The sequence below is a fragment of the Nicotiana tabacum genome, chromosome 20 (genome assembly GCF_000715075.1).
Source record: "Nicotiana tabacum cultivar K326 chromosome 20, ASM71507v2, whole genome shotgun sequence".
Classification (NCBI taxonomy): domain Eukaryota; kingdom Viridiplantae; phylum Streptophyta; class Magnoliopsida; order Solanales; family Solanaceae; genus Nicotiana; species Nicotiana tabacum.
Genome location: NC_134099.1, coordinates 77973926 through 77987348, shown reverse-complemented (window position 1 = coordinate 77987348; position 13423 = coordinate 77973926). Strand labels below are relative to the sequence as shown.

At 36.5% G+C, this 13423-nt stretch overlaps 1 protein-coding gene and 1 pseudogene across 1 annotated transcript; one reads left to right on the top strand and one right to left on the bottom strand.

Annotated features, from left to right (window-relative positions):
• Positions 1 to 571: 571 nt before the first annotated feature.
• On the bottom strand, positions 572 to 10443 carry LOC107827120 (uncharacterized). Its single transcript, XM_075240687.1, is given in 9 exon segments — positions 572 to 986; positions 3043 to 3132; positions 3244 to 3267; positions 3269 to 3328; positions 5250 to 5406; positions 6366 to 6433; positions 6574 to 6645; positions 7984 to 8246; positions 10281 to 10443. Coding segments are annotated over 8 exon segments (903 nt in total). The 5' UTR covers positions 8227 to 8246; positions 10281 to 10443; the 3' UTR covers positions 572 to 797.
• On the top strand, positions 1325 to 2690 carry LOC142174675 (trihelix transcription factor GT-3a-like; annotated as a pseudogene).
• Positions 10444 to 13423: the final 2980 nt, after the last annotated feature.

The window sequence follows — 13423 nt, the reverse complement described above, 5'->3', positions numbered from 1 at the left end:
AATAGCGAAAAAGTGGCCCAAAAATTGATAGAAAATACCTGAAAATGTCAGAAATAATTTTTGGAGGATTGACCCGTAAATGTTTGAAGAAAATGAGTTCGGATCTAAAAGAAGAAAGAATGGGATGATGTGAGGAAGAGGAAGAATGGTACTGCCGGAAAATTGATTTTTCCGGGACGGGAGGGGGGTGGGGATGACGATGGGTAGGGTAGCTTTTCTCATTTTTATATTTATTTTCTTTAGTTTTTTTTTTAAAAATTTGTTTATGTAAATCCATGTGTCCTCATCTTATTTGTCACTATACATGACACAACAAAGGCTTAGTTATGCTCAAATCGAACAAACTTAAGATAAAGTGTTTAAGCGAAAAATATGAATAACTTTTAAGAGGCTGGCGATGTATTTTGCCAAAATATAATGTACATGAAGTGAAGACATGGGCGGTATCTTCACAGTTAAAGCACAGCCCTATAAAAGCTAAAAACTGACCTCAGTTCTACCAAGCAGCTGGTTTGCTGCCCTTTTTTTTTGGGGGGTGGGGGGGGGGGGTGGGGGGTGTACAAAAATAATGTCACAGTGAAGGAAAGGAAGAAGTTTGAGCTTCGGCCTTCTCTCCAAATTTGAAATTGCAAGCTGGCAAATTTGAAAAGGAAATATTTTTCCTCAACCCCATCTAATCCAACAAACAGTAAAAACACTCGATCATCAGTAACTATCTTTTAGCAAGGTAACAAAGCGAATGTAATACTTTTGTATAGAGATGGCGTCTCAGACAATTTAGCGCAAAGCTAAGCCTTTTATACTATCTCAGGACGAGGAGCTTCTGCCTGCCTGGTTGGCATTGACACATGAGTTGTTGCCTGATGGGGTGCTGCTGAAGGCTCGGATGCAGGAGCAGGTCTTGGTGCTATTGTGACATGCAAGCCTCTTTGTTGCCCTGCCTGCAGTAAAAAAGCAACTTCAGCTGCTGCTAATGCTGCTGCCTCCTGCTTTACATGAAAAAATATGATACATTAGAAATAACAGAGTACTCATAGGAAGAGAAACTTCGTAACCCTTAAGGCACCCACTGCTCCAGCTAATTGTTACCCTCTTCAAGTCTGAATTCTATGCACTTTGGTATCTTATTGCACAAAAATGGTGGTATATTCCTCCATTGATTAAGAGTTTTGGTAGATTAATTTCTTACTCCAAAAACTCTTAAGTAGATCCTCTGCGCTTCACTCAATTGTCATTTAATTGTCATTTAATTTTAGCAGAAGGCGATGGAGACTAGCAAACACACAGCAAAGGGGGTACTTTGGCACAGGCGTGGACATGAAGACACAAAATCATGAAAATTAAGGACAACATGACATCGTCAGAACTGCAGTCTTATTTTGTAGGGGTTTGACAAAAGCTACTACAACAACGATGAACCCAGTGTATTTGACAAAAGCTCAAAGCAAAAATCTAGGACCCAATGGTTGATGCTTCCTCAGCTCCCCTCCACCTCCTTCCAAGCTCGTCAATCGCCCCCATAGCAGCCACGGTTCCAGCGGCGGTGGTTTAGGGGGAAATGATGAGTTTCCCAAGCGGGATGAGCATGTCCCTCGTGGAGTAATCGGAAGACTAGCCGTTTCATAGCTATCGGAGTGAGCTTAGAGGGAGTTCAATTCAGCTAAGCATAAGAATTGAGAGAATCTTTGGGAGATGCTAGCTGCTAAGATGGAGGAGATCGGATATAGGAGAGGTGCTGACAAATTTGGTCAATTATTACAAGGGTAAGGAAACATCTGATCCAGATAATGGCAGATAATTTTGATTTTTTTATGCACTGCATGCACTTTTTTCAGCAAGTACAAATAACGTACATTAGCTACAGCTAGACCCCAAGGCTGGTTCCCATCCTAACAGGTAAGGAAGAGGTGTGGAGAGCAAGTAGGGATCAATCTTTCGAGGAAGTCACAGAAGATGAAGAAGGTTATGCTTATGAGAGTGGTGAAGCGAAATTAGCAAGAAGCAATGTTGCTTCCAAAGAGAAAATTGAAAAAGTAAAGTGGCCAAGAACAAACAACGCAGAGAAACCTCTGAGACTGCCCAGCCTAGGAAGTATTATTAACACTACTAGAACTGTTGATAATATTCAAAATATGCTTAAATTTTTTTTTTCCAGCAGCAGCTGAGGATAGAGATCCAATGGTGGTAGAAGTGTGCTCGTACTCATGAAAGAGAACAATTTGAGCAGGAATAACGGTCATCAATGGAGAAGCTTGTAAGGGATAGGAAGATGATTAAGCAGGCTTGGAGGGAGGGTAGGAGCAAAGGAGAATGAGAGAGTAGAGCCAAGCAGAAAAGAGGGATGCCATCTTAACAGCACTCTCGAACCTACTCATTGGTGAAAATCATCCGATGAATTATTGTTTTTTTTTGGGGGGTCATCAGTACGTAGCTCAGACTTCAATGTCTCATCCGATGATTCACTGTATTTCATTTTATATATCAGAAATAGACCCAATGAGGTATTGCATTAGGTGGTTTATAGGTGAGGAATTAGGTATAGAGTACAAACTTTGAAGAATTAAGAGTAGATGACCATTCTTCTATTGTGATTTACATCACTATCAATAAGAATAGCTTCAAATCTGACATTTGCTAGGGACAAAGATGTAAGGCCAAATTACATAGAGTTCCTCTGAAATAGGGAAATGTAAAACTAAAAATAAAGAACAAACAGATACTGTTTTCCTCTTCGTATCGAATTCTTCAGACAGCAAAAAATGGAAATCACTACAGCTGGCTTAAGCATGGCGCATTTGTAAGTGGGAACTGCGGGCAGACTTCGGCTCCCACTATAGCAATGTTTTTAACTTACAAATACATGAGCAGAGACCATAGAAATTATCCGAGCATTTATTGTACATAAAACGTAAACACACACTTCATCATTTTGCACAAGTCTTTTACATTATGCATAAATGTATATCACTAAACTGTGCACGAAGGAAGATGTGCATGTTAATAGCCTTCTGAGGATTTACGAAAATCCGAAAAGACTCTAACCTGTCTTTGCCTACGACGCTGCAATATACTGATACCCCAAGCCATGATGAAGCAAGGTAGAAGAAAACCAGCAGCCCGGAGCAAAAAAAGCTGTGCCAAAGGGTCAACAATATCATTAATCCCGCACACTTTTTACTACTATGGATGCGTCACAGAGTCACCACACAGAAGAGGTGTAGTTTAATTTTATGATCCACTTACAGAGAAAAAGGTGGTAACGTCATTCATCATCAGCATCACCTTCATCCTCTTCAAAAGCATGCCTCAATAATAGGAGGGCCATTAACTGCAGGACAGAAGACATCGTTCAATAAGGTTACCATGATCCTGACATAAGCTTCAAAATAGAGTAAAACCAGTGGGAACACAAGGGCCAACCAAAAAGAAAAGACTGAAAACATGATTTCACTACCACATCCACAATTTTTTGACACATCTAAATAGATTCTTCCCTATTTCTAATTTTGATATCCCTGACTTCTTACATTCCCTACACACTATGAAGACATTTTTACACATTTAGGCAGAAAGTAAATGTCATTTCTGCACCATTTGGACAACCAGAGGGGAAAGGGTAATAAGTGGAAACAAGACAAGGGAACGGAAGGAGAAAAGAGAAAAAAAGGCATGAATTAGAGCATGGGACCTTCGCCCCTCCACCTTCCGACTGCACATTGCCATTTTAAAGAAAAATGAGCGTGGAAGTACAGATAGCCATTGGTGGATATGTTTTTTACAAATCTTTTGTATAGGTAGGTAAGGATAAGGTAACATTAAGATTTTTTTTTCTTTTGAATACTTCAGTGAAATGAAAATTATCAGTTTTCTCTAAAATAGCGGACAGAATATAAGAATGCAGTTTCTATGAAATTCGACCACCACCGTATTCCTCCAACTACACTCAGATCTCTTGTTAGGTACCATTAGGTCACTATTTAGCAGGAAATTTCAACACCACCACCAACAACAATATACCCAGTGTGATCCCACAAGGAGGGTCTGGGCAACATGGAGACTTAGGGATGCAAATGGGGTAGGGTAGGGCAGGGCGGGGCGGGGTGGGGAGGGGCAGGGCAAGCCTTGACCCGCCCTGCCCTACCCCATTTAACATTTTTTCAAAATTTTGCCCTGCCCCGCCCCGCCCCGTTAAGCCCTGCCCGCCCTGCCCCATTTAAGTTTTTTCTTTATCCTATCCCTTTTTCTTTTTTTTTTTAATCCCACCTTTCACAGTAACAACCCCTTAATCCTTAAAAATAAGAGCTTCTCTGAATTTTCTTCTTACAGTGAATAGGGTCTTTTTTAGAAGAGTCATCGTCATTTCTAGATGTAAGAAACTGGAACAAATTTGTAGTTAAATCTTCCCTGCCATTCTTATTTCTTCATCTTTCTTATGAATAGCATGATAAACAAGAAATAAAAACTTAATCCCTCACAACTTTTTAGCTACACTGGCATCTTGTTCTAGATATATACAATGGGATTGTGATGATTGAAACTCTTGCATTTTGATTTGATTTTGGTTTAATTTCTAAAATTATTAGTCTAAAAATATGAAGATATATTAAAAAGAGTTTGAATTAATTTTAAAGTAATGAAACATTAACCAAGTCATAACCATACATAACGGTAGGAAAATTTAAGCAATTGAATCAAATGGTAATAGCCCACATACGCTATACACAGGCATCTCTTTAATGGCCCAATTTTTAGCCGGCAAACCAAACCCAAACCTGCCCTGCCCCATTAAAGTTCTTCAAAATGTAAGTTTTACCCTGCCCCGCCCCGCCCCGCCCTTGCCCTGCCCCATTGCCATTCCTAGGTGGAGTGTACGCAGAACTTATCCCTACCTTGTGTGAGATAAAGAGGTTGTTTTGGATAGAACCTCGGCTCAAGAAAAGCGTTTTCAAAACAAGTTTGAAAAAAATACAAGAGTAAAAAAACTATAATGAAAATATTGAAGAAAAAAGAAGTATTGACAGCAAAAATAGTAAAGATAATCAAAGTAAAAGAAATAACGGTAGTAATAAGAAAAAATCAAGAAATCAAGAAGGTGTTTTCCTCCCCACGGGACAAATTCTAAATCTGCTTATCTTGATGTCAGTCAGAAGAATAGTTTCTAATGCATGCTCCACGTTACCACTACAACACATTTAGCCAGTAACAACAGCAGAAGTTTAATTACGCCAGATAGAGTTGCAGAAGCTCACAAATAAAGCAGCAGAACGACAAAATGCAGCTCCGCTAGCACTTGCATCAGCATATTCGTCATGATCAGCCTCTTGAAGATGGCGTTCTCTGACAGCCATCGAAAGAAGACGAGGGTCATTTATGTCAAGCTGAGTGCCAGCCACTGTCCAACCACCACTGAAAGAAAAAATTCATGATTGATGAAATCCATCAGTGACACAGAACAAAGAAGATTTTCAGCTGATCAGATCAAAAAGACATGCTAACAAGCTTGGATTGCTCTTTGACCACAAGAGCACAGCAAGCAGAGAAGCATTAATAACGAACAACACCACAAAAGGAGAAGGAAGGAGAAACATAGCCACTATGGTCCACTGATCGTTGGAAGAAGAAAGGGCAAAAGGTGAGATTAACAATAAAAACTGGCACCAAAAAAGAACCAACTCCTGATTAACGAAGACCAACATACAAACTAGTTGTATATTTTGTGGAGAACTGAAAGATAAAAAGGTTTAACATGTCATAAAACCCTTTAAATGAGGGAAAAGGGTTTTGATGTCTAGTTCAGCTTGTTGTCTCTAGGTTTCTCAAGAAGCTACTTCCTTGGTGAACGGGAAAAAAAATTAGTTCATGATAATGAAGCTGTTTTTTTTCCTCCTTTTTTCTTTTGAAATATCTGAATATGCCGGAATCTCACTGTCACTTCCATACAGACATGTCATTTATATGAGCACCAATGCAATAACAAAAATAGAGGGAAATTCTTTTACATAGTAAACGTGCCGATCAACATCAAAAAGTGATGGTCATTCAACATAGAAAAATACAGATCGACTTATTTATTGTAGAATTACTGTAAATCCTAGATTACCATTATCAAGTTAAGGGAAAGGTCTAAATACAAACAACTGAAACATTATGTTTACAAGGTTTTTAACCCCCCCCCCCCCAGAACAGCTCGATCCTTTCAATCTTTTGCTGCAACTGAGACATTGAGGTGTTAGCAAACAGGTAGATATCAGTGTATATTGAAATGCAAATACCCACATAGCAACACATTTAAAGGATTAAAAGGAATGATTTTGCAACAACGAATCGAATCCTGATATTAATAAAAAATTATGATAAGACAAAACCTGATATCAATGACAGTTTCTTCCGAGGGAGGAGGCGGCGGTGGAGCAGTATATCCAGGTCGGTAAGTCTGCAGATTGGAGAGAATTCTCTAAATAAACATGTCACTTTGCACAAATAACTAAGTGTGACAGTACAAGAACCAAGCCATAAATCCTCATTACTCAAAATTCAAAGTGCAAGCAACTGATAAATAGATATGTATATTACCTGGTGACAGATCTCACAAGTTATATCTCCCTTCTCATTGCACCATCTCTGAACGCATTTCCTATGAGCATACTGGATTTGTGAAATTCACAGGTGGTAAACAAGAGAAAGAAAAGGAACAGTTAGCCGATCCGTGAAACCCCACAAGTATACAAAATGGGAGAGAAAACATGCTCATCTATGATTAAAACATTTTAAAATATAAGGCTAATTCAAGAGAAGTAAATCAATCAACATGCCTCATCCCAGATCATTTGAGGTCAACTATAAGAGAATCCTCCATACTAAAAGAATTTTCGATTAATGAAGTTTTAGCATCCAAATCATTTTGCAATTTCACAAAGGCAAAACGTTCTTCAGCTTTAGTAGGTAACTTGAGTAAATAAAGTCTTCTATCTTATGCGCTTACAAACACACAACTATATCTAAACAGAACCGCAAATTTCAGATGGGACTTCAAAACAGTTGACAAGCAGGAACATGAACATTGCACGCTGCACATACGCAATGGTGCTGAATCTGTTTCTGGTGTAGAAATGTCTGTATATATGTTTTTCGCTTTAAGGGACCTGTGCAGAAGATACTTGCTAAAACAAATATTCCCTCCGTCCCAATTTATGTGACGTTGTTTGAGTGGGCACGGAGTTTAAGAAAGAAAGAAAGACTTTTGAAACTTGTGGTGTAGAATAAAGCACAGATATTTGTGTCGCTATAAATCATCTCATTAAGGGCACAGTGGGCATTTTAAAGTTAAATTGTTATTTAATACAGAAAGGTAACATTCACTAAAAAGGAAAGAGTATCCATAAAATGGGACGGAGGGAGTAATCACTTTATTTCAGAATTACTGACAGGTCTGAGACATGAGGTACACAAAGTATCAAATGCAACAACCGAATCCAACTAATATTTGCTTGATGACAGTGAATCAAACCAAAGAACAAGAATGACTTCCAAAAAAGGAATTTAAAAATACAAAGAAAAGCAACTAGCTTAAGGATACAATGCTCTTCAACGACCAAGTAAAAGAACCAGGTTCACAACCACCAAATAGGAGCTTAGTGCCCATAGCAAGAATATTAAGGTAGGAGGTGAATATTTACGCCTAGTACCAAAAAGGAGAAGGTAGAAAAATATGTAACCAGATTACCCTTATCAACAAGTAATTACAGCTAGAGATACTGATGCGAGACTTAGCTGGGTGAAAGGCATAAACAATAAGCTTCTGTTAATGTCAACACCTGACAATTTCAAGTTCTTCAGAAGAATTACTGAGATATTTGAAATTTTCAACTTAGATAAAAATAAGATCAACATAATTGACATTTACATGCATAAGCAACTCTGTGATCAATATTCAGTAGCTCGTGAAACAATAAGAGCACAAATTAATCAACTTCACAAAGATACCTTCAAGCTGCCACTACAACTACAAGGAATCTCCAAATTTTTTGGGCTATCTTCTTCCTGGCAAATTCGACATTCCACAGTCTGAATTAGTGGCTCTTCTTCGCCCTCACCCAACGTTGATGGGCCAACTCTGTGAGAATAAGAACTGCCCCCTGATGATCCAGGGCCCCCGGCACCTTGCGGCGAGTGCAGGGATTCAGGTGTGACGATACGATCAGCACACAGAACTGACTGTTCTCCCATTAGCAATTCACTGATGTGTCCTAAGATCACCAAACACCAAAAGCCATCTCACACATAACAAAAGGAAAAAAAGAATGAAACATGGATAAACACACCAATCACAAATATTACTCCAAACATCAAATTCAAGGCTAGTAGCCCTATAAAATTAGATGATTCTTTAGGGAGAATATAGGGTTGTATATCTAGTTTACCTTTATGCAGAGCATTGTATAGGTGCTACTGCCCGTTTGCCTGGCAACAGTTATGACATTTGCCGTTTACATTGAAGACCCCTATGACCCCTTTTTTTTCCTTAATAAAAACTCCAATATCACTATTGTTGGCAAAAAAAGAAGAAGAAGAAGAAATATTCTAGTTTGATTTCCCGAACATAAATCCCACAGCTAAACAACAACGTAAGAATAAATGATAAAAAAGAGTTCCAGGTTTTACTACTAGGGTCAACTAACTACTAATCTTCCCTCTTTAATATTTTTTTTGGATATGAAACAAACCAATTAATGTACTAGAGTTTCATCTCTCTTTTTTTTTTTGGCCAAACGAAAAATTATATTTAACCGTGTGTAAATATGTACAACTAGCACTTCTTGGACTCTTGAGCTAGATCCTCAAACAGACCTCATATAAAACTCTAACAAGCTGGACTACTTCATAGACTACTCCTACGCAACTGGATAACTATTGTGTCTATCTAGCCATCTAGAATGTATAATCCTTTTGTCCTACAATGTGCAACTGCAAGACTATTTCCCTGACTATCATCTTGTAATCTTGTGCTTTCTTATTGAATCTGTGGTTGTTCCTTTCCACCCAGATATGATACACAGTGGCTGCAAAGAGGTATCCTAAGATAGCTTTTCTTGGCCTACTGTTGCTCACCTGTGTTGATAACCATGTGATCTCTCCATCCCAAGTTCCTATTTTTCTATGAAAACCAACCACTGTAGTAGGGCCTTCCATATGTACTGTGAGTAGGGGCAATCAAAAAACAGGTGTGTATGAGTTTCTTCCAACGGTGCTGCACACAGAACACTCTCTTTATCCACTAGTATCCCCCATCTGCTCAATTTGTCAACTGTTGAAAGCCTATGCTGAACAGCTAGCCATAGAATGAGCTGATGTTTTGGAACTAAGCAAGGTACCAGTGTCAGGTTTTTCCAAGGAACCTTTTGGTATTTGGGGTAGCAATGCTCTGTAAGCTTTATTAATGTTAAATTCTCCATATTTGGCGAGATACTGCAGCACAATAGTGATATCAGTACTCATTAAAGAAGTCATGGCTGGTATGGTGAAGTTTTGCACCCATTCTCTTGCATCAAATACTTTCATCACTAGCCAGCTGGCCTGTTTAGGAATGGCCAAAATTGTCAAGTCCCTACCCTTTATGAAATAGTTGTGAACCCATAACACCCATAGTTTCATCTCATTTTGATGAACTTACATGCTATAGCATTAGTATTATACTCTTTAACACAAAATCAAATACTAGTTGTAACATATTACCACAAAGACATGCGGTAGAAAGTTCAAACTCATCGGCTATGAACACAATTCACATACCATTTGAGGGAAAATAACACAAGAATTAGAAGAGCCTCTACCATAAATAAATTAGTTCAAACACTGAAACCAAAATATACAATTTGCTGGAAAAGACAACCTTCTTTAGTTGAATACAATAAACCCCACCCCCACCCCCAAACCCCTACCTAGGAGCCCAACAATAATTCTTGATGACTCTAGCTCTCAACCAAACGTTTGGAGGCGAAGCAAAGTACATTATAATAAACACATGAAAGACTTCATTATTTTCCACCACCTCCATTTTCCTCTATATTCTAGCCATCAAAAAGACTTCTTGACAACAGAAAGACCATAAAATTTCAAGGAATAACTTCTACAACTAGAACCAAACTTGAAAGTTTCCAACTTTGAAGTCATAACTCAGAAAATTGATAACCCAAAAAGGAAAATCTTGAACCCATACAAGAATAACAATCTTGATTGATTTTGGGTTAAAAAATAACAGTAAAAACAGAATTTTGAGGTACCTGAATATGGTATTGATTTTGCTTTCTGAAGCCTGGCAGAGTAGCAATTAAATTTGTACAGTGTTAAAAAGGCTGAGGAGAAGTTGCAACAACTATTGCCTTGATATAAATTAGATTAGAAATGACAAATATTTTAATAGTCGTAATATTTATTTATGAAGAAGATTATTCCTTAGATGATGTTGAGGTGAGGTTTATAGATAACTCCCACCGGTTCACCGACCCTAGGAACTTTCTACAGTATTTAATTACTCATATGTATTACTCCTACTCTCCTTAAAAATGATGATGTTGTTATAAATAGTTTGGATGCTCGTGTTGTTAATAACATAGTTTGTACATTTAATGCTACATTAGATGTCCATATTATGAATAACTTAAAATTAAATTTTCTATTTTATGTTCATTATATTTATTTTTTATGTCTATAAAAGGCTATGTAATTGCAATAAAAATATACACCAAAGTGAAAGAAGAAAAAACTTATTCATTCTTTCTATCTTTTCTTATTTACATTTTACTGCATTGCTTTTATTTTATAACATGTTATCAGCACGAAGCTCTAATTTTATTCTTAACTCCCGCTAAGTTGAGCCATATTTTATTAAGGTATGTATCATTATAATCATTTTATTTATGGCAGTACATATCATATGCTCATTGTTTGCAGATTATTTATGCTCTTGGGCATCTTAAATAGTTTAAGTACATTGCAGTGATAAAATAACTATTTACGTCTGTACTCAACTTTTAGAGGACTTTAAAGTCATCAAACTAGCTATGCACTAATGACATACTTATAATATTCATGGACTCCATGGATCAAAACATATCTTTAAGGCATTTTGAAGAACTGTGAGAAATGAATTGACAAGCAATAATTTTATAGTTTAATTACTTTATATTTATTGGAACATATAAATAATGTTAGTCACGTTCAATTCTATTAACACATATATATCAATAATATAAAGTGAAATGCAACATGTAATTTCTACTTTATGGCAAGAATAAAATAAAATAGTAGATTGTTAACATGATATAACTCTATTTTCATTTCTTTTACCTTAATCGTTTTGTTTTCATTAATTGTTTATTATTATAATTATTTCTCTAACTTATTCATCTTTTATGATAGTTTTCACTATGTCAAATTTATCAAAACTTGAATTTGTGGCACTTGACATCACCGGAAGGAACTATTTATCATGGGTTCTTGATGCTGAAATTCACCTTGACGCTAAAGGTCTTGGAAATACTATTATACAAGGAAATGAAGCATCAAATCAGGATAAAGCGAAGGCCATGATTTTCCTTCGTCATCATCTACATGAAAGGTTAAAAACTGAATATTTAACCGTAAAAGATCCACTTGAATTATGGATTAATTTGAAGGATCGGTATGACCACCTAAAACTTACGGTATTACCGAAAGCTCGGTATGAGTGGATACATTTAAGGCTGCAAAACTTTAAAATCGTAAGTGAGTATAATTCTGTTATCTTTAAAGTAAGTTCACTATTAAAATTATGTGGAGACACTATCACAGATGAGGACTTATTAGAAAAAATATTTTCTACTTTTCACGCTTCAAATGTGGTGCTACAACAACAATACCGTGAAAAAGGTTTTAAGAAATATTCTGAGTTAATCACATGCCTACTTGTGGCAGAACAGAATAATACTCTATTAATAAAAAATCATGAAGCCCGTTCCACTGGGTCAGCTCCATTTCCGGAAGTGAATGCTATAGCAGCATATGATAAGTTTGAAAGAAAATAAAATAATTACCGTGGTCGTGGACATGGTCGTAAACGTAGACGTGGCAGGGGACGAAACAATTATCGTCATTATGGTGAAAATAAATTGGAGAACAATAAGAGTTCTCAAATTAATCATTCAAAAGGTAAAACTAGTATGTATCACAGATATGGTATGAATGGTCATTGGGCATGCATTTGTCGTACGCCAGATCATTTTGTCAAACTTTATCAAGCCTCCCTAATAAAAAATAATAATAATGTGGAGGCACACTTGACCTTTCAAAATAATGATGATGAAGTAGGTCCCTCAAACAAATATGATTCTAGGGAACATCTTGCATATAAAGATGATGATTTGGAGGCCTAACAAATATTATTCATTTAGAAGCTGGAGACTTCTTTGAGGATATTGACTGAAGAACTAATCATCTTACTGGGGAATGAAGCTATAAAAGTTGTTATTTTTATGTTTGCAACTAGTTTATTTTTTTTAGTGTATTTTCCTAATGCATCATGTGTTGCTAGTTTCTACATTCCTAATGTATATCTTAATGTTTTTTTTTTCTATTTGTCTTTCATATTTCTTATGATATATTTTTTATGAAGAATATGAAAATTCTCAGTCTTCAGTTGGACTCAAGATTAATAAAGATGATATATGTCTTCTGGATAGTGCTATAACACACACTATTTTAAAAGATAAGAGATATTTCTCTTATTTGGTAATGAAAGAAGCGAATGTTAATACAATATCCGGTAGTACAAGATTAATTGAAGATTCTGGAAGAGCCAATTTATTACTACCAGGAGGAACAAATTTGGCTATTGATGAAGCACTATATTGTAGTAAATCTCAAAGAAACTTATTAAGTTTCAAAGATCTTCGACAAAATGGCTATCATATTGAGACTACAAATGATGAAAAGATTGAATATATTTATATTACTACAATAATGTCCGGTAAGAAATATGTTCTTGAAATGTTACCTGCTTTTTCCTTCGGGTTATACTACACAAGTATTAGCAGGATTGAAACACATGTCGTAGTAAACGAGAAGTTTACTAATCAAGATAATTTTATTATTTGGCATGACCGGTTGGGCCTTCCTGGTTCTAATATGATGCGTAAAATAATTGAGAATTCGCATGGACATGCAATGAAGAATCAGAAGATTCTTCAATTTAAGGAATTCTCTTGTGCTGCATGTTCTCAAGGAAAATTAATTATTAGACCATCAACTGTTAAAGTTAGAATGGAATCCCCTACATTTCTAGAATGTATACAGGGTGATATATGTGGGCCCATTCACCCTCCATGTGGACCATTCAAATATTATATGATTTTGGTAGATGCATCTACAAGATGGTCACATGTGTGCT